Source organism: Polypterus senegalus, chromosome 16 (genome assembly GCF_016835505.1).
Source record: "Polypterus senegalus isolate Bchr_013 chromosome 16, ASM1683550v1, whole genome shotgun sequence".
NCBI classification, from domain to species: Eukaryota; Metazoa; Chordata; class Cladistia; order Polypteriformes; family Polypteridae; genus Polypterus; species Polypterus senegalus.
In genome coordinates this window covers 103,247,813-103,275,487 of record NC_053169.1, presented here as the reverse complement: position 1 = coordinate 103,275,487, position 27,675 = coordinate 103,247,813, and the positions used below count along the sequence as shown (strand labels likewise).

At 45.8% G+C, this 27,675-nt stretch overlaps 1 protein-coding gene across 1 annotated transcript in view; it reads right to left on the bottom strand.

Annotated features, from left to right (window-relative positions):
* kcnk2a (potassium channel, subfamily K, member 2a) overlaps positions 1-27,115 on the bottom strand; it is a 42,417-nt gene extending 15,302 nt beyond the window's left edge. The window contains exons 1-4 of the mRNA XM_039738318.1: positions 26,718-27,115; positions 24,991-25,301; positions 9,471-9,588; positions 1,889-2,049 (exon numbers count right to left, since the gene is read on the bottom strand). Of these exons, the coding sequence (XP_039594252.1) occupies positions 1,889-2,049; positions 9,471-9,588; positions 24,991-25,301; position 26,718 (591 nt within the window). The 5' untranslated portion in view covers positions 26,719-27,115. The remainder of the gene's footprint in view (positions 1-1,888; positions 2,050-9,470; positions 9,589-24,990; positions 25,302-26,717) is intronic.
* Positions 27,116-27,675: the final 560 nt, after the last annotated feature.

The window sequence follows — 27,675 nt, the reverse complement described above, 5'->3', positions numbered from 1 at the left end:
GGGGCTGCATTTCATTGTTAGCCACTAAACGACGCGAGAGTGCGATGCTGTCATCCAGTTTGGTTCAAAGAGGAGGAAAAACGCACGGAAAAGTAAAGTGTAGGCCCTGGTGCTTTGGATCTCGGCTTGTCACAGTTTTGTGTCACAATTTTTGGTTTCTGGCATCGCGAGATGGGACTGGCATGCTGTTAACACAAAAGCAGTGCCAGCTCCTACTAACTGCTCTGACCTGCAGGGGGCGTCTCAGAGGGCCAAACCCACACACAAGTCCTGGGTTCGTTGTACAGAAAATGATCTTCGTCTTCAATAATAAGCAGTCCTCTTTCGTTCTTTCTTTCGTTCTTTCTTTCTTTCTTGCTCCTTCTCCTCTACTCCTCCACTCCTTTACAGATGAGCTTCATCCTTTTCCTCTCCCAAATCCGACTCCCTGAGTGAGACGAGGTGGCCCCTTTTATGCCAGACCCCAGAGTACTTATAATGTCACGACTTTACTCTGACAAGGCACCATTGGCTCAGGTGGAACCCCCTCTGGACAGGAAACCTCATCTCAGCAGCTCCCCCAGGTGGCACCCTATGGGTGTGCACATGGGTTACCCAGCTCTGGCATACAGCCCTTTTAGGCATTGTCTTCCTGTCCCTCCATTACACAGGAACAGGAACATAAACCATCCCGATGAGGACACCCATCAATCCATCGCCGTCCTCAATCCATTCTAGGAGTCCTTCAGGTAGACATGGATCCGCTCAACCTGCTCGAGACGCCAGCCCACCCTGCCTTCCATTACACCACCTTGACAAGACATTGAATCAAACTACTGGCGTTACTGGGCCTTGACATCGAGTGCAAAGGACCTTTCAATTGCTCTAAAGGCCACCGACTCTAGATGATGACCAAGGTGGCAGGCAGGTGAAATCTAGCGAGAAGCCATTGGGTTCAGGCAAACGTGAATTGTGAACACCTGACAGACGCCTCCAGCCTGCTATATCACACGACTGCTCAGCCATCGCCTTCATTCACGAGATGTGAACAAAAGCAATGGGCGACCTTGACTGCCAGTCTTGTAGTGTGATCCCTCCAACCTCTCAGACATAGCGTGGCACTCTGTAGAAAGCCAAATGTCATAGAGGAGGGCGCAACAAAGGAATGGTCAGCCAGAAGGACAATGAATACAATGTGGCCGCAAGGAAAGAAGACGGGCCAAACAGAAGAGACGCTCATCGCTGGGATGTCCTGTGTTTGCCGTACCACAACAGAATGGAAAAAGGAAAAAGACTGGCAGAGACTGCGACCCAGCTCACCATACCTGGAAAACAATCGTACAGTCCCTGCTAACTTATCGATCCTTTAACTAGCTGTGCTATGCATCTAAGATCTGCACAATCAACATAGACCTCACCATTAATGTGTGCTGTGCACCATCTTTTGTATTGCCTGTAGTAATAAAATGCATTGCATTTGTCATTCCAGCAGATGGCGCATCACAAACACGTGCCCTGTAATAATAAAAGGCATCACTAGAAATGTTTGTGATGCGCCACCTGCTGGAATGACAGAGGCATAGCAACCAGAAGGACACCCAGACATTTATCCCATTGTGAAGGTGGACGGTGTGGTCAGTGCTTGGTGATAAATGCGGCCTTTAGGCTCAAGGCCAGGACTGTGCCTTGTTTACGTTCCTCCAGAATTTCCACTAAAAACAAAGAGTTAAAGTATTTTCCAGATGACGTCTTTGACCCTTTTCAAGTGACGCGATTATTTTAAAGTCAATGATTTTATATTTGACACGTCTCGACGGCACTAGAGCTGATGATGACAGGGATGTCACGTCCTTTCTAAATCATCGCAGGCCAATGCAGAACAAACAAGTGACAGGCCGACCCTACTTACGACAAACATGTCTTCGACTTTGGCTATTGCTTTTCCAAAGATTGTCCCAAGCTGATCACCAACTCCAGCCAATAGAAATCCAAACAGCGGGATTCCCAGCAGGGCGTAGATGATGCAGAATATTTTCCCTCCTTCCGTGTGCGGTGAGATATTTCCAAAACCTTGCAAAAAAAGAAACAGACAGAGAGACAATAAGCTAAGCGCCTTACGACGATTGAACCTCAGCATGCAGTTCACTGTACAAAAACAACGGGAAGTAAGGGTGGGCGTTCAGTCCCTGGGGGTCACTTCGCCTGCCATCATTTGGTTTCATTTTGGGCTGTCGGTGGTTTTTCTATCGCTATGGCCGCTGCTTATGCTGCTGTGGGTGAGGCCTCTGAGGTCGAGATCCACGTGTAGTCGACGTGATGGGGTAAAAGGGTGAATTGTGGGGGTGAATCCTAATACCTAATCTCTGAAATACTCAAACTGTATATCTGTTCTCTTGTTCTCTTTTGGCTTTGACTCCTTTGCTTTCTCGACCACCATGATGGTCTTTCACATTGGGTTTCGGTTTCGAGTCGCTTTTTATTTTTTTAGTTTGTATTTTATTCACATTTCTCCCGGTTTTTGCTTTATCTGCCAGTCAGGTGACGTCCCACTGCCTGCCTGAGCTGACGTTTGTACAAATACCATCTACTGCCCTGGCATGGTGCTCAGTACTGAGAGGTGCCACGGTGTATAAAAACAGACTTCCAGCACTCTGCTCATTTACAGGACCTGCAGAATTGTAGAAACACATTCAAGCACAGCTCCAGACCTGGAAAGGGCCACAGCATATGGCGGTTACCACACCAAAGCGCTCTGTGACCCTTGGTGAGCAGCTTCACGTTCCTCACGTACCGAGTGGGCACCTCAAATAAAAAGCCTCAGCCTTAACATCCTGTGTGGCCACTTTGGGGTCGCCTCACCCCCCTCAGCTCAACTGTACTCTATGAGGTACCCTGGCATGGCCTTCATTAGGTAAAGGCACTATATACTGTAGCCTCTCTCTGGAGATCCCCAGACGCTCATTCTTTCAACTTCTGGAAGTCCCCTTTCTTTAGCTTGGCCTCATTCTTCAGGTTCCCACACACACACACACACACACAAGTGGCCGGGCGCTGTCTGTCCAGTCGGGAGCTGGCAGGACGCTGGTCAGACGTTTTTGGTCAAATTCCATTACATTTCTAGAAAGAACCTGACAGCCAGTGAAACAAGCACCTGCACACAATTATTCGCATTATAAAACTCTCTCTGTGATTTATTAGTTTTGACATCGTTTTGCTGCCTGGCGCCTCTTTCCAGCTTCAGAGGAAAGCACGACGAAACGGAGAATAACAACTTCAAAGGGTCTCGAGCACAAAATGTTGGAGTAAATGTGCCCGTGATGGTGTCAGCGCTCATGTTCAAATCACTTCACACAAATTTAGGACGTGTCTATGGAAGGCGTTGCAATCAGCGCGCAGCCCAACCTCTCCTCTCTGCTCTTCATATTACACATCAGTGAGGCTGAAGATCTCAAGTCTTAACATCGTCTATGCAGATAGCTTCATCAGAAACTGCTCACCCATCTATCTGGGCAGGCAGTATACTGCCCACTTCACCCAGGTCAGGACAATGGGAGCCAAAGACCACCCCAGTATCTCCACTGTATGCTCTATAGCAGGACTTCTCATATGAGTGGACATTCTGCCAGGCCCCGACTTTCTGTGATCACCACAGAAGGGTTTTGAGGTAACCCACAAACTCCCCTGTTTGTCGTCTTCTTCACCAGGACCCTTAAGACTTCCCATACACCCACCCCAGACCTCCCTTTGGGTCTCCCGAATGTTCATTAAGTGCAGAAGATACACCAAAATGGCATCAGCCAAGACCAGCAAGTGACAGAGCTCTTTTCTACCTTACTTATTTAGATTTCTGTAACAGCCATAAATGGGATAATCCATCGTGGAACCCCAACTATTGTCAGGTCATGTTGTGTTGTGTTCTTCTATCAAGCACTTGGAATCACTTGAAATCCATCATGAGGTCTGTCATGAGTAACAGGCAGGATACGACATTTAAAGGAATAAAAGTCCGAATGAACAAACCACACACATGGCGCCAAATCTAATAAGTCCACCCAACAACTGCCGTTCAGTCAGTGAGAAGAAGCCATGCAAGTATTAAAGGGGCTGGCAATGCCCAGGCGGTGGTGGAGTTTATTAGCACCTTAGACCACCTTCATGGATTCCAGGCTGGCCATGACACAACACGGCGGTGGGCCCCCTATAAGGCTGTATGGACACAAACACTGTGGCTCTGTATGAATATTTCTGTGGCACTGTGAATAACGATGGCACTAATCACATCACGCGTCACGTTTCCTCATCAGGTTTGGTTCCTGTCTTGCTCCCTGTGTAGTCTTCAGTCCCCCCTCACGACCTTGAATGGGATGAGCTGGGTTTTAGTATATTATGTAGGCACCCCATGCACGCTTGGTTCCTGTCTTACTCCCAGTGCTACCAGGATTGGCATGTGCCCCCTGCAACCCCAAGTTGTAAGAAGCAGGGCTGAGAATGTCAATTTAAAGTATTTTTCTGAACCAGGGCTGGCAACATTGGGTTCAAGGCAGGAAATCCACCCCTAATGGGGGCACTAATGTGATGCAGGGCAGACTTTCGACCATCTGCCTGGCACCAATCAACCGCACTTACATGTCCTAACTTGAGAACACTACATGGACACAGGTAGGCCTTGCATTTCTATAGACAGAGCGGCCAGACTGGAATGTGAACCAAGGCTGATCCCTGAGTGGAGCAAAACATTTTCACAGTAGCAAGAAAAAGTATGTGAACTCCATGGAAAAACCACATTTATGGAGAAAGCTGTCTTAAAACCTGGTGTGATCTTCATCTAAGTTACAATAATGAACAAACACAGCATCCAAATGAAAGTCTATTGTATTGTTCTTGTACACACCAAGCATATCATTCAAGCTGGAAACAGTCTGTGAAGGTCCACGCTGATGACTTCAACAAAAGCTAACTGGAGTCAGGACACCTAGGGTCCAACCAATGAAATTAGATCAGAGGTGTGGTTTACAGACACTTTGACCAATCAAAAAAGATTCAAGTATTCAGAGTCTGCCATTCACAAGAAGCATTTGCTGGTATAAACCACACCTTGCTAAGAAGATCTGCCAAAAAGAGCTGATGATTAGCATGAAGCTGGAAAGGTTTGCAAAGTAATTTCCAAGAGTTTCGATGCTCATCAGTCCACAGCCAGACAAGCTGTGTATAAATGGAGATGATTTAAGACCCTGCAAGTGGGTGTCCAGCCAAGATGACTCCATGGGCAAAACGCAGAATGTGGAGTCTGAGTAACAGCTAAAGACTTGAAGGAATCACAGGAGGATGTGAACATCTCTGTCCATGAGTCTACCACACATAAAACATCAAACAGGCCTGATGTTCAAGGAGGAACGCTGCAGATCTGATATTTGGTAAAGTCCACTCTGACACTCCAGAACTCCACTGGCCTGATGAAACTGTGGTAGTACGTGTACATGTGTCGTGAAATGGGCACAGCATCCCAACAGTGAAGCACGGTGGAGGAAGCATCCCGATCTGGGGCCACATTGATGCCAGCTTGTCGCTGTCAAGGAAAACATGAACTCCCAAGTTTACCAAGGTATCCTAACAGGATAGTCCTACAAGCTCGCTGGAAGTTTGGTGATGCAGCAGTTTGACGAGCCAAACTATTTATCATCATAAATCTACTAATGAATGGCCTTTTGGAGTAACCCAAAGGAGATGCCCACAAGAGAGCCATCCACAGCAGACATCTTAACAAAGAATGGCACACGATTTCTCTGCAGCTACTGAAGGAGCTTGTTTGCTGTTATCACCGACCAGATTAAGAAATCCAAGGGTCTACACACTTTGTGAATGTTTCAACGATGGTTTCAATAAAGACACAGACGATTATAATTGTGCGCGCCTTTTTAGCTTAAGCATGTTGTGTTTGTCCAAATGTGTGACTTGGCTGAAGATCAGAGCACATGCTATGGCCGGCTCATGCAGAAAGCCAAGTCATTACTAAGCGTTTCGTACTTTTCCTCGCCACTGTACACCTCCGTCCAAAGCGGCTCACTCAAAGTAGGATGTTCTGCTCATTAACATCCTCAGGCAGCAGGAAGTCACTAATTTGAATCTCGTGATTATCATTTAGGGTGGCACAAAGGTCCAATGTCCTGAGGTCAGATCCTGTGGGGATTTACTTTGCCTACTCTGTTTTGTGTGTGCGTTAAGTTAGTTGGCAACTTCATATCGGCCCCCCCATGTGAGTGTGTGACCATCTTTGGGATGCTTTTGGCCTTAAACCAGGGTGCATCCATCCATCCATCCATTTCATACTTCTGTGTAATCCAGTCTTGCGCATGCAGCCATGCTGACCCTACTGAGAGTAAGAAGTGATGGGCTGTTGGTCTGGAGGCCACACTTGCACTGGGCCAGTTTAGCCACATAATTAGCAGCCTAACCGACAGGCCTTTGGGATGGGAGAGGAAAACACCAGAGACACATGGGACCAGACGAGCGCACACAGACAGAGGCCGGCGTGGCGTTTGAACCCAGTCTGGTGGTGGCTGTTTGATTCTGTCGAGTTACATTACGGTACACGAACCGTGTTAACATCGAGGTCTCCTCGTCCAGTTCGGCTCCTGTTGCTGACCACTTTATCCTTTCACAGGGGTGGAATCTTTTACAGGTTTCAGTGATTTAGAGCTTCCTACAATTACAAGGTGATGTTTAAAACCTCTCCATGGACAAATGACAGTTTAAATGTCGGCCTGGGTCCCTGAAATAATTAAGATACGTTCTCAGTGTGGTTCGTAAAATCCCCAGTGCTGAATTGTTCAATGACTCATGCAATGAATCTGTGAGCTGCAGGGCTCCTCGCAGGTCAATTAGTCCACCTTTCACACTCGGCCGCTTAGCCAGCACATTCAAAGAGGTGACTTCAACTTTTCTTCTTATCCTTTCTTATTCCTTTGCTGTCTCGTTAACCTTTGCTAACCCCTTTGTTTGACACTTGGCTGGTTCACAGCCGTGCCATTAGCACCAATTTGTCACGCTCGGGCTGCCTCGCCTTCCCCATTGCCCAGCCACAACGGGTGACACTCAGCTTCACAGTTCTGATTTGCGTCAGTCGCGTGAGAGTCTGGGAGTCTGAGGGTCTCATTTACCTCACCCCTGATGATGCTTTTGACAAAACCGTATGAGTGTAACTTCACCCTAAAGTTAGGTGGCCAGGCGGGGATCTCTAAAGCACCTGCAGAAGGGTACCGCCTGGTCTAACAGGGTGGCAGATAAGATACACAGAGGATGATGTAGGACTCCCGGCATTTAGACAGACAGACAGACAGACAGACAGACAGACAGACAGATAGATAGATAGATAGATAGATAGATAGATAGATAGATAGATAGATATTTGATAAAGATTGTAATTAAAACTCATCTCTGGTCTGTGACTCGCCATGACAGGTTTGATTTTGTCCTAAGATTAGTCTCACGTGACTCTGGGCGTTGTCCGCTGAGTTTTGTTTTGTGCCCGCTGGTGCCCTAGCGCTGAGTCCACACTTGAGTGCTTACCTCTCTGCGGCTGCGTGACACAGGTGGACCTCTGCACATCTGTAAAGTCACTTGTGTTCCATGACACTCATCCACTTCTCCATGTTTTTTTTTAATGTGATATGCAGCGTATCTCCAGATGCAGACACACCAAAACGCACCTTCGTGTCTGTTACTGTGCGCCGAGGCGTTCATTTTCTCAAAGATGAGGCTGAGGATATCCTCACTCAAAGCCTTATGAGGTTTGGAGTATCGTTTTAGTTCTTTAGGATGGCGTGTTTGACAGATGGGTCCTCATCCTGGGTTGTTCTGATGCAGCCTGAATTTAATGAAGTGGCGATGTATTAAGAGCTTATCCTTTATCGATGTCAGAGCTCTTTATAAATAATACATGAAGGACAGCAGTATGTTTTCCAAATGGTCCCTAAGTGATGGTGTGCTCTGTGAAGACCACTTAATAAGACACCGCGTCGACTCATTATTTCTAGAATCGTTTGCTGAAGATGAGAACATAACCTGATGATTTGCTGCTGTTTCCTTTACTGAATCAGTAAAACTGTGACATGTTCACATCCATCAAATCCAGTTCATGGGTGAAGAAGTCAAAGCCCAACATGACCCTTTCATAATAAGGCTCTTAATATTGGTGGGGTTAAAGTTTTTGGAAGATAAACTGCAAAATATAAATGGAGGTGACCAGAAGGGAAACACACAAAGTTTATAAAACCAAAAGTCCGTCCTTTCTTTCAGAAATACTAAATCACAGATCAAGAATCAGAGTCAGGGGTCAGAAGCAACGCTGAAACGAAATGACAAGAGGTTCTCGTGGATTTTTTTAGACCCTCCGTAAACTCTGAGAACAAACAAGTGAATTGAGGTGAACGTTATATGTCTGAACTAGCAAAGCCATTACACAAAATGACGATGAAACGACACACAAACAACAACAAATACCTGAAATTATAACAGGTGGGCGTCCCACTTCATGTCCGCACTCGACTGCTTTGGGTGTTCACGCACTCGGAGGCCTTTCTGCGTTTCATTCTGTGATCGTTCCTCTAAATTCGCAGAACCTTCCTCCACCTTTTTCTTTTACCTACAGCTATGGTTGGTCCTCCAAACCTGCGCCACCTTGCTGTCCTCCCATTTTATTTCTTTTGACAATTTGGATTAAACTCAACCCGGTCTCACTGCTGCATGCACATTAGCTATTTCAGTTAAGTCCTTTTGTGTCTTAATTTGGGATTCAATCTTGAAAGAAGTCCAAACATTCATAAATAATGCATAAAACAAGATGATCTGAAGGAAAGACATTAAATGAACAACAATTTTAATGTGAAGGATGAACACAGAAGACATAACAGGGACGTCGGAACCCCAGCCAGGGGAAAAAACTCTTCAGAAATGCAACAAGAATGTAGTCCGCTGGGACCCCCTCCACAATGCAAAGAAACACGCAATTTTAAGACATGAAAATCAATTTCTATTTTCTACAGACGCACACAAACATAAAGAGAGACACACGTAGAGACGCCATGCTCACATCAGCTTTTCTCGATACATTGCAGAATCAGAATCTGAAATTATCTCGACTGGATATTTTTGATTCCATCACTAAACTTTCATATCCATGGAAGTAAAATAAAGCGAATATAATTTGTAATTTCTGATGTAACAACAAAAAAAAAAAAACAGAAATTGGGAAATGACAGCTTGCTTAATTAAATCCAATTAAAAATCAAACGTTGGCTGAGACAAAACCCTGCAGCCACAGTGGGCTTGAGGTCTGAGACACACCAGGCTTTCTGCAGACTCATCGGACCCCCATCTGTCACAGTAAATTAACAAAAACCGCAATTTGCCTCCCACTTTCTCAGTTATTCCTATGGCATAAATGAAGCAACTGGGGGCACACAGGCACAACTGCGATGGAGGTGACGTCTTACCTATGGTTGTTATAACAGTGCCAGCAAAGAAGAAGGAGCTGCTGAGGTCCCACAGGCTCGTTTGGTTCGACGAGTTTTCTGAGGGGTTCACGCCAGCTTTTATTGCTGCTATCATTTGCTGTTAAAAGAGAAAAACATTAGGACAGAATTACTCATTTAGTTTAACACTTGGGCACAGTGCCAAGAAACCCCTCCAAACGCTACCTCGGGGCGGCGCACCAGCCCATCACAGAGAAGGTTTGAAGAAAAGTGAAGAAAGTAGAAAATAATGCGTTTGCTTGGGGTGACATCGAGAGGCAGAAGGCTAAAACTGTATCCATCTATCTATCTATCTATTATATAGTGCCTTTCACGCTATCTATCTATCTATCTATCTATCTATCTATCTAATCCCGCCTACTACACTATCTATCTATCTATCTATCTATCTATCTATTGTGGAGCCGACCCGGACACAGACAGGCGGACATGTTGTTTTCAAACCACCACACGTTTATTTTACAAATATTTACAATAATACGGTCACTCAGGCCCAGTTCAAAAGGCACAAACCCCAATACAGTCCTGGCCACTCAATGCCTTCTTCTCGGGCCGCCTCCACTCTCCTCTCTGCCTTGTCCTTCTTCCACCCGACTCCAGCCCTGAATGAATGGAGACGGCCCCTTTTATCCAGTTCCCGGATGAGCCCCAGGTGTTCCCGGCATTCCTCCCTTGGCCACGCCCCAGCATGGCGGAAGTGCCAGCTGTCCTTCCGGCAGCTCTCCGGGTGCCATCCTAAATCTTCCCCCAGCACTTCCTGGTGTGGCGGAAGTGCTGGGGTAGCAGGTCCCCAAGGCATTGGGGCACCTCCTGGCGGTGACCATGGGCCCCTACAGGGTGGAGGTTTCATGCCCTGTACCCATGGCCCCCAGAGCAACCAGGAAGGTGGTCCCCACGTGATCCAGGGTTGGCTTTGACCCTCTTCCGGTCCCTCACGGCGTCCCAGCCGGGTCATTGCCCCTGGCATCCCTGACACTATCTATCTATCTATCTATGGACAGGAGAAAAACTCCCCCCAGGTCAGGACCTGAACTGTCACGTGTGCGCGTCAGACGGCCGTGCACTAAGCACCACCACCCCGGGACACGAGAGGGCGCAGTCACCATCTCTGAGCTCCAAGATGCCAAGCGGTGAGGAGCGCAGGTGCCCGTTTCTGCACTCCACAGTTTATTTCCTGGTCTTCATTGCCATCCAATGGATAAAACCAAACAACTGACCGCAGATCATCTCTGTAGGCTTTAAGAAGCAGTTTTAGCCTTCTGCCTCTCGATGTCACCTGCCATGACAGAGTACCTTCATATCTGCTGAATCAAAAAGGTTTCCAGGCTACATTTTTAGGCTATGCATTTAGGAGTTGGCAAATCTAAATTATGGATGTGTATATTTGGGCAAGAAGGCCCAGTGATGGACTGGCTAGCACCAGTAACCCTTAGTGTCTTAAGCAGGCTTGAGACTGTGACGTCATTTTATGTAAGCTTATGACTTGACGGCCATTTTAGGGGTGGCCACTTGTTTGGGCTGGCTGCACTGTATGTGCAGAGACAAGGTGTGTCTGTGGTTACAGTGGCACACTTTCAACCTTCATCCATCATTCTGTTTTCTATGACTAAACATGGCCACTCCATTCCCCGTGTGCACCAAAGGGGAGCATCGAGCTTTGATCCCCGTTTTATGGGTTGAAGGTCTACCAGGGAGCACAAAAGGCTTTTACACATAGAGGAGTGTTAAGCACAAAGAAGCAGCAGGACGCCGGCCCAGGACCACCACATTGAGCAAGTCCTCACCTTAAGTGGTCATCGACTTCCAGCGGACCAACATGGGTGTGTGTGAGGCTGAGGGTCCAAACAAAAAACAAAGCTGTGGACCACAGGCACTGAAAAGATGAAGAGCGGCGAGTTCTCTCCTGTAGTTGTAATTCATTTTAGACACAAAGTGCACCAAAGTATTGACTTAACCTCACAATTTTGTTCATTTTACCCACAAATGGTAATGGTTACTAATTCTTTGATTAAAATTTGTATTTATTTATATAAATGTATAAAAGTCAAACAGCTCATGGAATCAATATTCATATGAGACAACTCCATCTCCTTGTTTGAAAGACCTCCAGAATGTATTTTCATGTTCCCCCTACCTTGTCCTGAATTGCATTATATATCTCGAATATTTGCTTTGAGGTATTAATTGGTTAAGATTTAATAATGAAGTTGATATTTCTGTCGATTAAGATTAATGAACTGTTCCCACTGAGCTGTAATGTACGTCTCTCGGTTTCATTCCTGCCTCAGGCCCGCACTCATATTTAGCCGTCCATTGATCCAAATGCAGTTCATTATGGATTTTGGGTGGAATTCCAGACTGCGAAATGAGCAGCCCAACAGTGGGTGTCAGAGAGTAGCTGGTGGGGGACCCTGGGAGGGGCTTTAGACCCCCTCATCAGGTGTGATGTAAAAAAAAAGAGAGAGAGAGAGAGAGAGAGAGCCTGGCACTCTGGCAAGAAGCTGCCAATAGTCCACGATGATGTTGGAAGGTGAAAAAAGTGAGCAAGGACAAGCGGGTGAGCCCTGACTGGGATCGAGGGGATCACACCAACCTACCTTGGCAGGGTCTAAGAGACCCCAGCCCCTCAGGACTTCTTATATCTTCTGCCAGACCTCACACAGGATGGTCTTTGGAACAGACCTACACATGAATCAGACTGTCAGATGGTCATCATTTATTAGACTAAAATCATAACATAATATAATATAATTTAACTTTAACAAGTCCGTTGAATCTAATTCATGTGGGGTTGGAATGTATCCCATTATCATTGCGTGCAAGGAAATTTAACAAAAATTATCAAAAATACCCTTGAAAAGAAGGGATTACCACAAAGCCCTGGCCAGTAGACTGAAGGGCAACAATGAATCTTTATAAATGAAGGAATTATTAAACAATAGAAAAATATGAGAAATGCAGAAAAAAAACAAAACAAAAGTTGTCTGAAAGGAAATCCACAGCCAAGGAGTGTCATTACACAATCCAATAAATGGGGCCAAAATAGTCAGAAAACACAAATTATCCAAGAGATAAATGATACTTATGACGAGAAAAAATAAAAACTCCCGCCAAACTCAGTGACCGGCCGCTGGATCTCCGCTGCTCACAGCCCTGCGTAACCAAAGGGAGAATCTAGCGGCGATGATGTCAGGGTGGCCCCGCCTCCTGGGGCTCCACCCACAACAAAGAAGAAATGCGATAAGATTTAAAAGTGTCGCTGCACCTCACCGAACAACAAATACAACCAACAGAAAACACAGAGACAAGACTGAGGTGGGGTTCAAGGGTCACACTCCGTCCGAGGCTACTTACAACTCAACAGATGGACTTTCAGCCTTCGTGAAGTGGCAAAGCGAGTTGCTTGCAGTGTGAACAGAGCGCATAAACAAAAACAAGATACACTACGGAAATACAATTAAAATAATGATAAAAATAATCACCGAGTCCAAATAAATACAAAATCACAAAAAGAATTCCAAATTACAATAAACACGATTCAAACCCATACAAGTCCTCATGCTGACAGCTTCGTTAACAGCAATGGTTTGATACTCAGACTGCAAGCCAAGGTAGCCGAGCCGGCTGAGGGGTCATGTCCAGAGCGACTACTGTGGTCTTTTGAATTCTTATGAGACTATGGATATAAAATTCCAATTTAGCTTTATTACGACATTTTAAATATGGCAGCGACAAAGCTAGAAATATTAAAAACACATTCCAGATGTATCTCATGTCCACAACGAACATCAACTTTCTTAGGATGATAAAAGGCTTAAGTGGTGGAATTAAGAAATGCATTTCTGTCTTGCGCTGCTGGAGAAGTAAGCCACGCTGGCTCTGTCGCAGCACAAACAGATAAATGTTGTGGGCTTATTTCCCAGGAGATCATGCTGACCTTTGACCTCCTGTCTAGTAATGAATTCCAAAAGAGGCTGACAGTATAAGAACTAAAAGGAAGGATGGAGATGCACAAATGGATTGACAGGCAGAGAGAAGATGGATGGATAGATAGCTGGATATGGATGGACTGGCAGATGGATGAATGAGTAGAGATGGATGGATGGATGGAAAGTCAAGTAAATTGATCTCTGACAGCACTGGTAAACTGGCCCATGCAGTTAGATGCAAATCCTAAATGGGCAGATGGATGGATGTATGAGTGAAGTGACAGGCAGATGGAGGAATGCATAGATAGATGGATGGATGAATGGATAGACAGAGAGAGAGAGAGATAGAGAGAGAGGTTAGGGGCACACGATGATACAGCGCTTTGCTGCACCCACCACATGACAAACCACCTCAAGATCCCAGATTAGGACCTCAGTTCAGACATGCAACAGGTGACACCTCAGCACTACAAGAGTTCAGATGGAGTGGAGTCAGTAGGAGGTTTGTTTATGGATGGAGAGTCTGGTAAATCGATCTGTTGTAGCCTTGGCCAGATGTCTCATACACTTAGATGCAAATAATAAATGGTTCAATGGACGGATAGATGGACAGGCAGATGAGGACAGATGAGTGGACAGAGGGATGGATCGAAAGTGGCAGATGGGAGATTGATGTATAGATAGGTGCGTGGATAAATGGAGGGCAATACAGATGGATGGATGAGCAGATCTGAATGGATGGATGGATGGAGAAGAAGAGTGGTGATGGATGGCCAAATAGATGTAGAGATAGCTGGGTAGATGGGAGGATGAATGAATGGATGGGATGAATGGGTAAATGGACAAGAAGCAGTCTTGGTGAAGTGGCCAGATGGATGGATAGATGGATGAGTGGAAGGACATGCAGATGGATGAATGATCAGATCGGGGTTGCAAATGTTCTTGGATGAATGGATGTAAGGATGGATGGAGAGTCAGGAGAACTGATCAAGCAGCCTGGGCAGAAAGTGAACAGCGGGTAGCACTGAACTGTTAGGACCCGCACTGCTGTTACCGTGTCTATCGTGTCTGCGTATGAACGCAGTTGGCCTTCGGGAGACTGCGGGGATCCTGCTTATGCCCAGCAGTTCCATAGGTGTTAATACTCTGTCATTTTTGGCAGGCGCCATTACCAATAATCTGTAGTGTTTGATCACATGACACACTGAGCATGAAGGTCACACCATGAAAAGCCCCCTTTACACGAGTGAGTCGATTGAGATGAAACAATAGCAGTGACAATGAGGCCCAAGATCAAGGCTGCCGTTCGCCTCCATGCCATGCATATTCATGAAGGGATTCTGGAATGTTCAGTCAACCAACAATGGAGACAAACGACAATTCAAGCTGCCAAGAAGGGTCCCCCATTTGTAGCCAGCGAACGTCAAATAACCCTTTCATGGCCGCGCATTCTTCTGCTTCAATATAAAGTGTTGTGTCTTAATGAGATCCTGAATTGTCAGAGTCACCAGAACAAATCAATTACAGAAAGTGACAGCCAATTATAAACTGAAGAGCACAAAATGCACATTCTGGAGAGCATGTGGTCCAGTTCATGGAGATGGGGGGCCGCAGCCTGTGCCAGCGGCACTTGACCCAAGGCAGAAAGCAAGTCTGCAGTGGGCATCAGTCCACCGCTGGGCACAGAGACATTTGGGAATGTGGCAGGAAAGCCCTCTCGACCATGTAGAGAACATGCGAACTCCACGCTGACTACGCGCCATCATTGGTCCTGAACCCCGACCTCTGGTAGCCGCTGTGCTAGCCCACCGTCCACACAGACAGCGATAAAGCAAACCTTCAACTTCCCAACTGCTATGTAAAACGTAAGGGCAGGTTCAAAACCAGCGCGGAGAGGCGGTCAAGGCCTGTGAGGTGACGGCGCCGCTGGCTGATCTCTTAATCCGTTTCTTTCATTTCTTAGATTGCCACTTAGCTCAATTGGAATCCCTTTTATTGCCCTTTGTGTTCTCTCCAGTTGCCTCTTTAGCTCTACAGACAACCCTTGCACTCGGTTTACTTTCATTTTCCTTTAAAATCAATATTTTAATCAGAGGACATTTCCCGGCTTTAATTAAAGTCCGTGATAATTGAACCTTTTATTCTTCATTCTACAGTTTCAGCCAAATTGTTTGTGCTACAGCATAGGATTAATAAAATGTAAAGTAAACACAGTGACTGCCAAGCACAGCCTGAAATACGCTCACATTGTGCAGTGCTTGGCACGCCAGCCTCCTCTCAACGCCTTGGTCAAGAGTCCATCACATCGAGAAAACCAAAGCAGCTGAGCACATGACAAGGAACCTCGCCAGAAAATCCCTGGAAGGTGTTGATCACATCTCCACTCCTTAGTCTTGTGAACTGGAAGGACACACATCTCAAAGGACAAAGATTCAAGAAATGACACATCTTGAAGGACAAAGGTGAAAGAAATGTCACATCTCAAAGGACAAAGATTAAGACCATGTCACATCTCAAAGGACAAAGATTCAAGAAATGATACATCTCGAAGGACAAAGGTGAAAAAAATGACACATCTTGAAGGACAAAGGTGAAAAAATGACACATCTTGAAGGACAAAGGTGAAAGAAATGTCACATCTCAAAGGACAAAGATTAAGACCATGTCACATCTCAAAGGACAAAGATTCAAAAAATGATACATCTCGAGGACAAAGATTAAAGAAATGACACATCTTGAAGGACAAAGATTCAAGAAATGTCACATCTTGAAGGACAAAGATTGAAGAAATGACACATCTCGAAGGACAAAGATTAAGGCCATATCACATCACGAGGACAAAGATTAAAGAAATGTCGCATCTCGAGGACAAAGATTAAAGAAATGTCACATCTCAAGGGACAAAGATTAAGGCCTTGTCACATTTGCAGTGATTTTCAGTCGTAGACTTAATCTGAGTGAGCCGGAGGCAGTTGTGATGCTCTCACCTAATGTGACGTACCCAGCGATTCAATCCAAGTGATCTGCGACTCGCCCACCCAGGTTTGGGAAGGAATTCTTCTAAGGAAGGAGCTGCCAGTGAGGCGCATGTGTGAACTCGCGATTATTCCTCATTAATGCCCATTAGAAATTTAAGTCTCTCACGCGCAAATGAAACTGAAATGGTAATGAAAGAGCCGTGGGCCGGATGGCAAAAGGTTGCCTTTTAAAAGCACAGCCCTCTCAGACAACAGACGAAGAATACGATTAAACAAAGTGCTGTGAACAGGTGCCATCTTTGTTATCGCAACACAATGGCTGTCTTTGACGAGCACAAAAATAAGAAAGGGAGAAGGAGGGCACAAAAGGAGGGCACAATGGAGGAGTTTCACGCCATCGTGTCAAGAGGTAATCATCGCACCTTCATCTCACACAATGGAAATTCGGCTCCTGTCGCTCTCCTGTTCCATCTTCTTCAATCCTGCCTCAGTGGGCTTTGGGTTTATTTATTGGCACCCAATTCAAGGTTTCGTTTTATTGAATTATTCATTGACTTATTGATTTTAAAAATGCCCGTATTGCACTTTTATTCTGACTTATTTAGTAAACTCTGCTACTGCTTTCTAAAAGTACGCCTGGCTTGTTGGCCTCACTCTTCCTGTTCAATCGCAGTCATGACTATCGACGTCCTGGGAGACAGAAGATGCCAACGGGCACCCGGGGAAAGACAAACTGAGGAATGCTGCTGCCCACTAGCCACCTGTGGGCATCACTGCTCCTGTAGAGCTCAACCCTCTGTGGGCCTGACATCCCGGCTGGGTAAGGGTATCCCATTCAGGACCCTCCATTGCAATGGCACCTAGCTACAGACCTCCAGAGCTCTGCACTTTCCACTGAGCAGCCAATCAAATCGCACCCATCTGATGGCATGTAGTGGCCTCTACGTTATACATCAGTGACGTTAGGTGACACATCAGGTCATTTGGTTCTTTCTCATCACGGTCATTTCAAGGAGTACTTGGTGGTCATGAAACATCTCTAGCTTCGGTTAAGATTACAGTTGTGGGAGGAGTAATGACGACTATCGAGTGGGCGTGTCCCCTGGTGGGTGTGTCATATTGTAGGGCCTCCTACTGGGTGGCGACACTGTCATGCAGCGGTGTAACGCACCATCCTGAGGTCACTGCTGTGTAAATCATGTGACATAAACATGCAGTGCGATGAATTGCAGAGCCCTGGAGGTCCGCAGTTAGACCCTTGTCCTCCAGCCACCAACATGTCCAAAACATGACCATTGGTCTCAGGTACGCACACAGTGTTTGAGGTTGAGCCGGTGATCAGTATCCAGTGAGACGAAGAGCTGTGACCCTGACCCTGACCTGGCACACGCCTGGTGCTTCAGTGCACCCTTTGATAACCCGCTGGACACGTCACGTCGACTGGGACTCGGTGACGGCTTCACCAGTGATGACCTTTCATCAGCAGCAGCTCCATGGAGTTTACCCTCTTGAGACTGCAGCCCTCCTTATCCTCCACTATATACGTGTCTATAATTCACCTATTTCCATGTCCCTCAAGTTATAACTTTCAGTCGACTATCGTATGCCGTCTGTTTGTTTTTTTTCTCTATGACAATCCCAAAGTGTGGGGACAATCCCCTGCCGGCCATTCCTGGTCACGGAGAAGCCCAAACTGAGACGCTGTTCCCAGGCCTGCCCTTGAGCTCTCAACTGTAGATGCCCTGTCACTGTCACAGTGTCCTTGTGCCACGGACTGGCATTCATACTTCAGTTTTGCACCTCGGGGACAGTGTGATGACACACTTTCTTCTAAGAAGTCCCAAACACTAAAGCTGCGGATAACCAACTGTGACACACGGCTGACAGCATCGCTGATGAGCGATAAGCACTTGACAAGTTAAAGTGGGAATCGGCCCATGAGGCAGGAGGACGTCCGTCGTCATACGGCAGACATCAGACTCACCTTCTCGTGTGCCGTCTGTCCCTCTGACTTTCATTTTTGTCAAGTCAGCCCCTCAAAACATCAGTGCAGGCGAAACGAGGGCGGACTTTGCAGATGTAAAAATATCACGCAAGTGGAAAAGAGAGAAAAGCACAAATATATACGCGTATAGACATCAGAGCAGGGCGCGCCACCTCCAGTCAGTAAACTTTATGAAATGTGCGTCAGGAAAGTGCGGGCACAAGAACTGAGGCATCAGACTATGGCTGACAGGCACCCAGCCCACAATCGACTGTCCCGTATTTTGTGCATCGCACTTCAAGGTTTCTGCTGCAGTCAGCCAGCATATTCAGTCCAAAAGAAACCGTAAGAATGACGGCACAGCTACCCAAAGCAGCCAAGCGAGTCATAATGCCACCGACACCTCGAATGAAGAAACAGAAACTCCACTGCAGGTCAACACACTTAACACATCGATGGCAGTGCCACCTCACCAGTCTCAATAAGGAGGAAATGCCAAAGGGCACGTCAAAGTCTCAGTGCTGGCGCCCCATTCATCTTTCTGTCGTACTTGCCAGTCCACTTCTGATGCCATAGGCTTGACATTTGGCATGCGGGTACATCTCACGTTCAGCCACCATCTTTGGCATAAAACTAGTGTGCTTTCCCCCTTAAGAGGATCGAGGGGGCAGCTCAGGGTCAGAGCGAATGGCCAGATGAACGGCATTGTGGTCAATGGGCAAGGCGTCATGGTGCTGTGGTGCCTTTCCACCGAGAAACTCGAGTTCAACTCTCACCCCGAACCTTTCAGCTCTTGTGCACAGGAACACTCAGCACAGAACGGATTCTTCTCACCCCATGTAGTTTGGAGCGATGGCAAGAAAAGCCTTTTACTTTCAGTTTGGATATAATAAAGTTTTTGATAGAATTGGACCGAAAGTCTCAATTGGCGTAAGCCACCCTGACTCGGGGGGTCTCCCACTTACTTTATGAGCTGCAAAAACAGCAGCGTCAGATATTTGAAATATTAACATGTCTGCTTCAAAGTGAACCCCTTTATATTCTCAGTTGTGACAGACATTCGTCATATGCCCCCCAATAATAGAGGGGCACAGGGGGCTAGATCCCCAGTAAATGATCAAATATCAAAAGTACCGCCATAGTCATACTCACTGACCTCAAAAGAGTCTAAAACAACACCCCACATGCTTAGCTCTGAAACTGGCCATTTACACCCGTCCAGGAGTGACTCTCGGTGGGCTAGGACCACCGGTAAAGAAACTAACCTCAAAAATATGATCACATTCATGATCAGCATCCTTGAAGTCTCCTAAAAAGACACTCCACCGGCCTCTAGCCCTAATCTCCAACTTTCTGAAGTTGTGTGACCCATCGTATGCCATTAGGGGGTGCACCCCGAGCTCCTTATGGTCAGTTTAGCTGGAGACACCTATCTGCTTACTCTTCATCAGAAGGGCTCACTTCCTGCCTAAAATGTGGACTAATCATGTCCTCAAAGTGATGGGTTTTTTTTGGGGGGGGACTAGAGGACCAAAAAGAGGATGGAACCTCAAAAAGCTTGAGACGTTGCACAGCTAGACATCCAGACGAGTTCAACGGTATGTCATATGTGGGGGTCTACTGGCACTGATGAGTCAGGAGATGCCGGATAAAAAGACTGTAAAGCATTCAGATGTCGTTCTTATCAACGGCGTATCCATGAAAACATCTCCGGCTACTCGTGTCCCATAATCCGCACGTCAAGTCGACCGGTCGTACGCTCACAACGTCCCAAATGCACGTGGTGTTTGCTAAAATATTCTGAAATAAACAACTGTGGGAAATGAAAGTGGTCCAGAAACAGGAAGCCCATTCACAATTAAAGACAGGAATCTTGACCAATGAATGAGGGGGAGAGGCGGATCTTCAGCACTGTAGCATGACCCCACACAAAGGGGCTTCCTTCACTTTCATTTTCCATGAGTATTTCACGAGAAGTAGAAATAACAACATTAAATAATCAATACATATCAATAAGTCTAATAAAATGTGAGAATTCAGTGGATATCCAGGTGTTTTTCAGGTTGTGAGTGACAACTGGATGACTTGACGTGTGGATCTTATTTTATGGAGGCCTCGACATCGTCTGCGGTTGTCCACCTTGGCTGGTCACCTTTGGGTCTCCTTCTACCAGAACGTCGCTGCTCTCCATGAAGGCCTGACATTTCAGTTGGCTGTAACTGCAAACCAAAAGGGGTGAGTGACGAGTCGAAAATGCTGTTGTCTGGGTGGAGCGATCCTGCCGTCTGGCAGCTGTTTCCCTCATTGTTTTAATGCCAACCCCACATTGCCCCCCAGAGTCATTTAACACAGTTTAGCTTCTCTGCACCACAGAGAACAGCAGGGATGTGTCATGGGGGCCGAAGCCCATCGCAGCTAGCTTATAAACTGTAAAAAAATCAATCTAAAAATCGTTCTGGAATGCTATAAAAATAAGTTGCTTTAACGTTTTGTGGGAAACGAAGCTGAGACAAAATGGCATTTCAAGTTCGGCACATTTCAAGTATTGCTCTTAAAGTAAACGTAAAACTTTAAGTTACGACAAGGTAAAAAGTTTTGTTTAATTCACGCATGTCTAAATCGTTGTTTGACTTCCACTTCCGGAAGATCCAGGAAATTGACTCCATTATCATTGCATGCGCTGAAGACTGTGAACATTTGGTTTAGTTCTGAGGTACGTGGTATTCTCTGACATTGACAGTGCGAGTTAAGGAAGGTGGCCAGCTTCAGAATAATTAACCTGCCATAAAGGAGGAAGTCTAACAGCGTGAGCCGTCAATTGTTTGCATAGCTAAGCAGTTTACTTCGTTTCACTTAAGCTGCACTTCTTTATTTGTCAGAATAGTCCTAGTTGATATAGTCTTGTTGTATCAGAAATGTTAATGAATGTGTCCACTTTAAAGTTTAAGGAAGTCGAGTTTAAATAACAAAAGAATGTCCACGCTGTCAATACCTTGTTGTTATTGCAAATTTAATATTCTGATTAAAAACACTGGCATCATCTAACCAACAGAAGAGTGCAGTGGTTGTACTTGGACTGTTTAGCTTTATGTAATACAATAGGCGCTTTAAAAACGCGCCTAAGCCGCGGGCATTCTGAAAGTGATAAATTAGGGTTAGTGTGTCACATTTAACTGTGAAAACTGTCATTTCAAAGACATTCGCAAAGAAAGGACTTCTATGATTCACTTGAGCAGACACTTGAAAAACTAGGAAACTGTGAAATGTCCGTATTCTTAGAAGGCTGGCGTCCTGCAATAAGATGCTGCAGATGTTCTACCAGACGCTTGTGGCGAGCGCCCTCTTCTACGCCCTGGTGTGCTGGGGAGGCAGCTTAAAGAAGAGGGACAAACTGGTGAGGAAGGCAGGCAGGCTCTATTGTAGGCACAGAGCAGGACAGGTTGACATTAGTGGCTGAGCGACGGGCGCTGAGCAGACAGACTCCTGTCAATCATGGAGAATCCACTGAACAGGATCATCTCCAGACAGAGGAGCAGCTTCAGAGACAGACAGACTGCTGTCACCGTCCTGCTCCACTGACAGACTGAGGAGACCCCACACTATGTGACTCTTCAGTTCCACCCGGTGGGGTAAACGTTAACATTATACAAAGTTATTGTCTGTCTGTTATACCTTCATTGATATCACTCTTTAATTTAATATTGTTCTTTATCAGTATGCTGCTGCTGGAGTATGGGAATTTAATAAAGTATCTATCTATCTATCTATTTTATAGTGCCTTTCACATCTATCTATCTATCTATCTAATCCTGCCAACTATGCTATCTATCTATTTATCTATTTCCATGCTATCTATCTACTATTTTATATGCCTATCTATCTATTACATAGATAGATAGATAGATCTAAAGGCACTATGCTATAGATAGATAGATAGCGAGTTGGCAGGATTAGATAGATAGATAGATAGATAGATAGATAGATAGAGAAAGGCATATCTATCTATGAAAGGCACTATCTATCTATCTATCTATCTATCTATCTATCTAATCCTGCCAACTACGCTATCTATCTATCTATTATATAGTGCCTTTCACATCTATCTATCTATTATATAGTGCCTTTCACATCTATCTATCTATCTATCTATCTAATCCTGCCAACTACGCTATCTATCCACTATATACTGCCTTTCACATCTATCTATCTGTCTAGCTATTCTAATTGTACTTTTAAAACCAACATTCTTTCCACATTCCGAGTGCACATTAATAGAAAACACAAAAATCATTTGTCGAAGGATTTTAGAACGTCTGTGGTGCTTGTAGAGGATGAAGCTGGCCCTACACTAGAGGACTCTGATGATGGTGAAGATACCACAGAGGCAGGTAGCAGTAACATTTTAACAAGTATTGTTGTTGAAGGCTGCGGTGGGCTGGCGCCCTGCCCGGGGTTTGTTTCCTGCCTTGTGCCCTGTGTTATCTGGGATTGGCTCCAGCAGACCCCCGTGACCCTTTTGTTAGGATGTAGCGGGTTGGATAATGGATGGATGGATACATCTTTCATCTTCCCAGACTGCAGACATAACTGAGCACCGTAGATCCTCCACGTTACCTGAGAGAGCGCAGGCCGCTATTGAAGTCTTGTTTGGTAAGTTCCCCCCCCCAATCATCATAAAACTAACAACTGTCACTCACTGTGGTGTATTACAACATTTGTTTTTATATGTTTTTAAGGTAACTGAGTCAAAGGAACTGGACACTCAAGGTGTGAAAATCATGATGATTGAAATGGTCCGAGATGTAAAAGATTCCAGGACACTGGATGGCATGGCAGTTGTGGTTGAAGGACTGCCGGATTATCCCACTGCTTTTTGTGTACCGTTTGGGTTGATTTATGCCTTAAATTTGGAGCATCCTAAAGAATGGAAGTCCACATTTGAGACCCTTCAGGAGGTCTCTCTTAATCTTGGAGAGTAATGTTCGGCTCGCACCCTGTCCTTAAAAAAGAAGTTGCTGCAAGTTCTAAAGCTTCAGCCTGGTGTATCAATGATGTTGTTATTCATCTTGCAAGGTGAGAAATTAGATATCAGTAGAATCTGAGACTGAGGATGAACGATGTGCAAACCTTTATTAGTTTGGGGGTTTTCAGTTTGTAAATATTTAAAGTTTTTCAATATCTTTATTTAATTTGAGATGTTTCAAATCTTGTAGCTTTTATTTGTTTAGATCTTGAAAGATTGGAGTAAAACAATCTCTTCTCTGGTACAGAAATATTGTCTTAGTGTTTAACTACCTGTTGTATGGAAAATGTTTTAGTTTGTTTTATTGTGTTTAAATTGCTTATCGGGCGCCTCTGTTATTTCATTTGCTCCTGCTGAACGTTGTTCAATACGAGTGACTTGCTGAACAATCTTGGTGTCTGCTGACACAGTAATAAACAGTTTTGCTAAACAAATGCAGCCGTTTCATTTATTTTAAATGACATCACTCTTTTTAAGCTGGGATGCCCAACTTGTTTTGTTTTGTTTTTTTTTTTATTTCCACTTATGTAAAAATATGAGTTGACACAAGTAAAGTTTTTAAGTAATGCAAATAACTCTGGCCTTAACACAAGTTGGGTGAATTATTATTATTATTTTTTTTTATTTAAAGAGAACAAATTGCTAAAACGTTGTGCTGACTTAAAAAGAGTGATGAAATGAGTTGCTTGATAATTTTAAGTTAGGGCAGTCAGGCGTTTTTTACACCGGTGCAAGGCAGGAAGAAACCCCAGACAGGATGCCAGGGTGCCAGTCCAGCACAAGGCACACACGCACGCACACAAGCAGGGTCAGTTTATAGTCACCAGTCCACCTAACCTGCAAGTCTTTGGAGCCCCAGACGCTGACAAAGGGAGAACATGCAAACTCCACTCAGAAAGGACCTGCCATGTCTGGGACCCCCTGGTCTCTTTACTGCGAGGCAGTGACCATACCACTGCGCCACCATGCCACCCGTCCAACAACGCGTGTGTCCTAAACTCTAAGGATAAAAAAGTTTGGATCAACTTTTTACTTTTCCACTTTCTCGCCTGTTCAGCCCAGCAACAGAGAATAAGGTTAGCGGTGCAATCAGCGCGTTTCGGCCTTCATCTGCAATTCAGTGCTTGATGTTGAATTTCATTTCGAATTAAAATGAACTGTAAGGCTTGACAATGCACCATTTATTTAATGCTTGCTGCTGTCACTTAATCATTTTGATTCGACTGCCATCACTGCAGCCTGTCCGGACGGCGTGGTGTGCAGCGCTGGAGCCAAGCGCCGCCATTTAAAGGGCACAACCGCAACTCAAGCGTCCAGCTAGCGGCCACGCGCGTGCCTGTGTCACGGGAGGGAGATCCAGCGCCGCGCGGGCACGAGGAGGTCCCGTGGCCGAGTGGAAAGGCGCGGCTGCAGCCACTGGCACGCGCACCCCGGGCGCCCCCTCACCCCGGCTGGCCTCCACCTCCGGGTCCTTCGGGTTTTCAATCCAAGTAAAGCGGCAGTGCAGCGCGCTCGGACAGAAGCAGCGGCGGTTTTTTGTTTGATTTTATTTTAATTTTTTTTTTACCTTGACGAGGTTCTCCAGCTCCGTGGAGTTGACGCACGAGTTCTTGGACAAGAAGTTGAGCTTCTCCGTCAGTATTGCGTATTTCAAGGAGCTCTCGTAGGGCTGCTCCAGGGCTTTGAATACCGTAGCACCGATGATCAGGTACAAAACCACCAGGAGAAAAATGGCAGAGACCGTCTTCCACTTCATGACTGTCGTGACCGTGTCGCTGTCGTCCCCTGAATTTAAAACGATGGGCTTGGTGGAGAACGAAAGGCGCGGCTTACAGTTCTGAGTTGCTGTCTTTGGATCCAGAAGATCCGGTGTTGCCACTGGGAAAAGACAAGAGGGAGGAGGAGGAGAAGAAGAAGATGATGAGTCGAAAAAGGTAAGCAAATCGGGACAACGGTGGGTGAACTTCAGTGCTGCGCCTCGGGACGGTGAGAGGCGCACTGTAAACGAACGAGCGTTTGAACGAGTTGTTCATCGCGTTAAACACACAAAAAATAATAACAAAGAGAAGCTTTAAAGAAACCATGAACTGGTCCGCCTGCTTCGACAATGTCGCGGGGCCACCCCAACTAAGCGGGAACAGACCCAAGACTGGACGCCATCACTACTCGTTCATTTCAATGCATTCGTTCGTTTATTTTCCAAAGCCGCTTTATACTAACGTATCAAAATCAAATAACGTGATAAGACTGCTGCCAGTCTTTAAATAAATCCGTCAATCCAGACACGGCCATCCCGCAGCTCACCGGCACGCTCGCCCCTGCATCTGATTAACTGGATTTGCGAACGCGCGTGGCACATCCTAACCGCATTTCACCGATTCTTACAGATTTAACCAGTGTATCCTTTAATTATGACTTACGACAAAAACACAATCTGCCTGCAGACTGTCGCTCCTTGCTCGGGGGTCCTCACAGGTGTGCTGCATGCAAACAATTTATAATGAGCGAGTGTGCAGTTCTTCCATTATATAAGCGTTCCAATCGCTGCTCCTAATCTCGTTTTTATTTTTTACGATGCTGCGATCTTCTTGTCTTGAGCCTTATGCTTACCAGGGTGGGCACCAGCTGGCCGCGACCCTGCGCTTGTGAACGTGGATGAATCGATTGATGCTACTGTCAACACAGCTTGGTGGGCTCCACCTTTGCGCCGTCCTGATCATTCGGCGCAGCTTCTTTGAAAGTTAACGGGACGCGGTGTTCTGACTGCGCCCGTTCTGCTCCATCACTACAGTATTAGAAAACGAAAAGAACTTCGTGAAAAGATCACGGCCAAGACGTTACTTCTCCAGCATTTAATTATCCTTAGCTGTGGATCGGGATCATCCGTCCCTCACTCCATCCCTCCCTCCGTCCGTCCGTCCATCCAGCGCACTAACCCGAGGGTCATCATTTCAAATAATTTCGTTTTGGTCGGCAATGCACATTTCTAGCCCAATCTGAAAGAAAAAAAAACAAAAACAAACAAAATGCACGAGGAGAGCGAAAGCTTTATGTAACAAGTGCTGCAAGGGCGGCGATACGGACTGCATGGCGCTGATTGATAGATACACCGATAAATCATGAAAACGAACACCGTAATGTATGAAAACACAACCGCTTTCCATTGTGTCGAATTCGCGGCGTGAACAGCACCTGAGATTCGCGATCTCCTCAGAGCACCGCATCCACCTTCTGTCTTAACGTGCGGCCAGAACCGCGCAAGAAAAAAAAAAAAAAGCCGCAAACAGCACTTACTTCTCTCGCACCAATCCTTCGTGCGTGTCGAGCTGCATCTGCCGTGCAAATGTTACGACCGGAACAAGCAGACAGGCATCTGCCGCCGCTCCCGCATGGTGCTCAGCGCGCCTCGGCGCCTCTGCCGCTCGGCTCCATCCCTCCGTCCGTCCGTGTGCGTGCGCCGGGAGTCGGCCGTTCATTCAAGTGGTCCTGACGGCGCGCCTCGCGGAGCTCAGACTCGGCGATAATGAGGGAGCCGTAGGGGGGTGGGCTGCGGAAGGGGGGGTGGCAGAAGGGGGTGGGTGGGTAGACACGCCAGCAGCCCGTACAGCAACACGGCTCGTCTCGATCGGAGCGGCGTGCGGGCTTCGGTTGAATCGGCGTCTCGGAGAAAAGAAACTACTGGCTGAGCGACACGCCTCTTTATGCGAAAGCCGGGGAAAAAAACTTCATCTGCTTTATAACCGCTAGGCTGGGAAGTGAGAGAGAGAGAGAGAGAGAGGGCGCTATAAAATACTCAGAAAGAAAGAAAGAAAGAAAGAAAGAAAGAAAGAAAGAAAGAAAGGCACGATAGATAGATAGATGTGAAAGGCACTGTATGATAGATAGATAGATAGATAGATAGATAGATAGATAGATAGATAGATAGATAGATAGATAGATAGATAGATAGATAGATAGATAGATAGTTGGATAGCATAGTTGGCTGGATTACATAGATAGATAGATAGATAGATGTGAAAGGCACTATATAATAGATAGATAGATAGATATGAAAGGCTTAGGTGGCATTTTAAAAGTGCAGAAGCTCCTTAGACTTTCGCAGCACAGTGCATTCATTGTCTTCACAGTGGAATCTCCGATGCTTGTTTTTTTTTTTTTTTTTTTTTTTTAAAGGCTTTACAGATGCTGAGAATTATTTCATTTAAAACAAATTTCAGAAGCTGCTATTAGTGTCTAACGAAATCCAAATTAT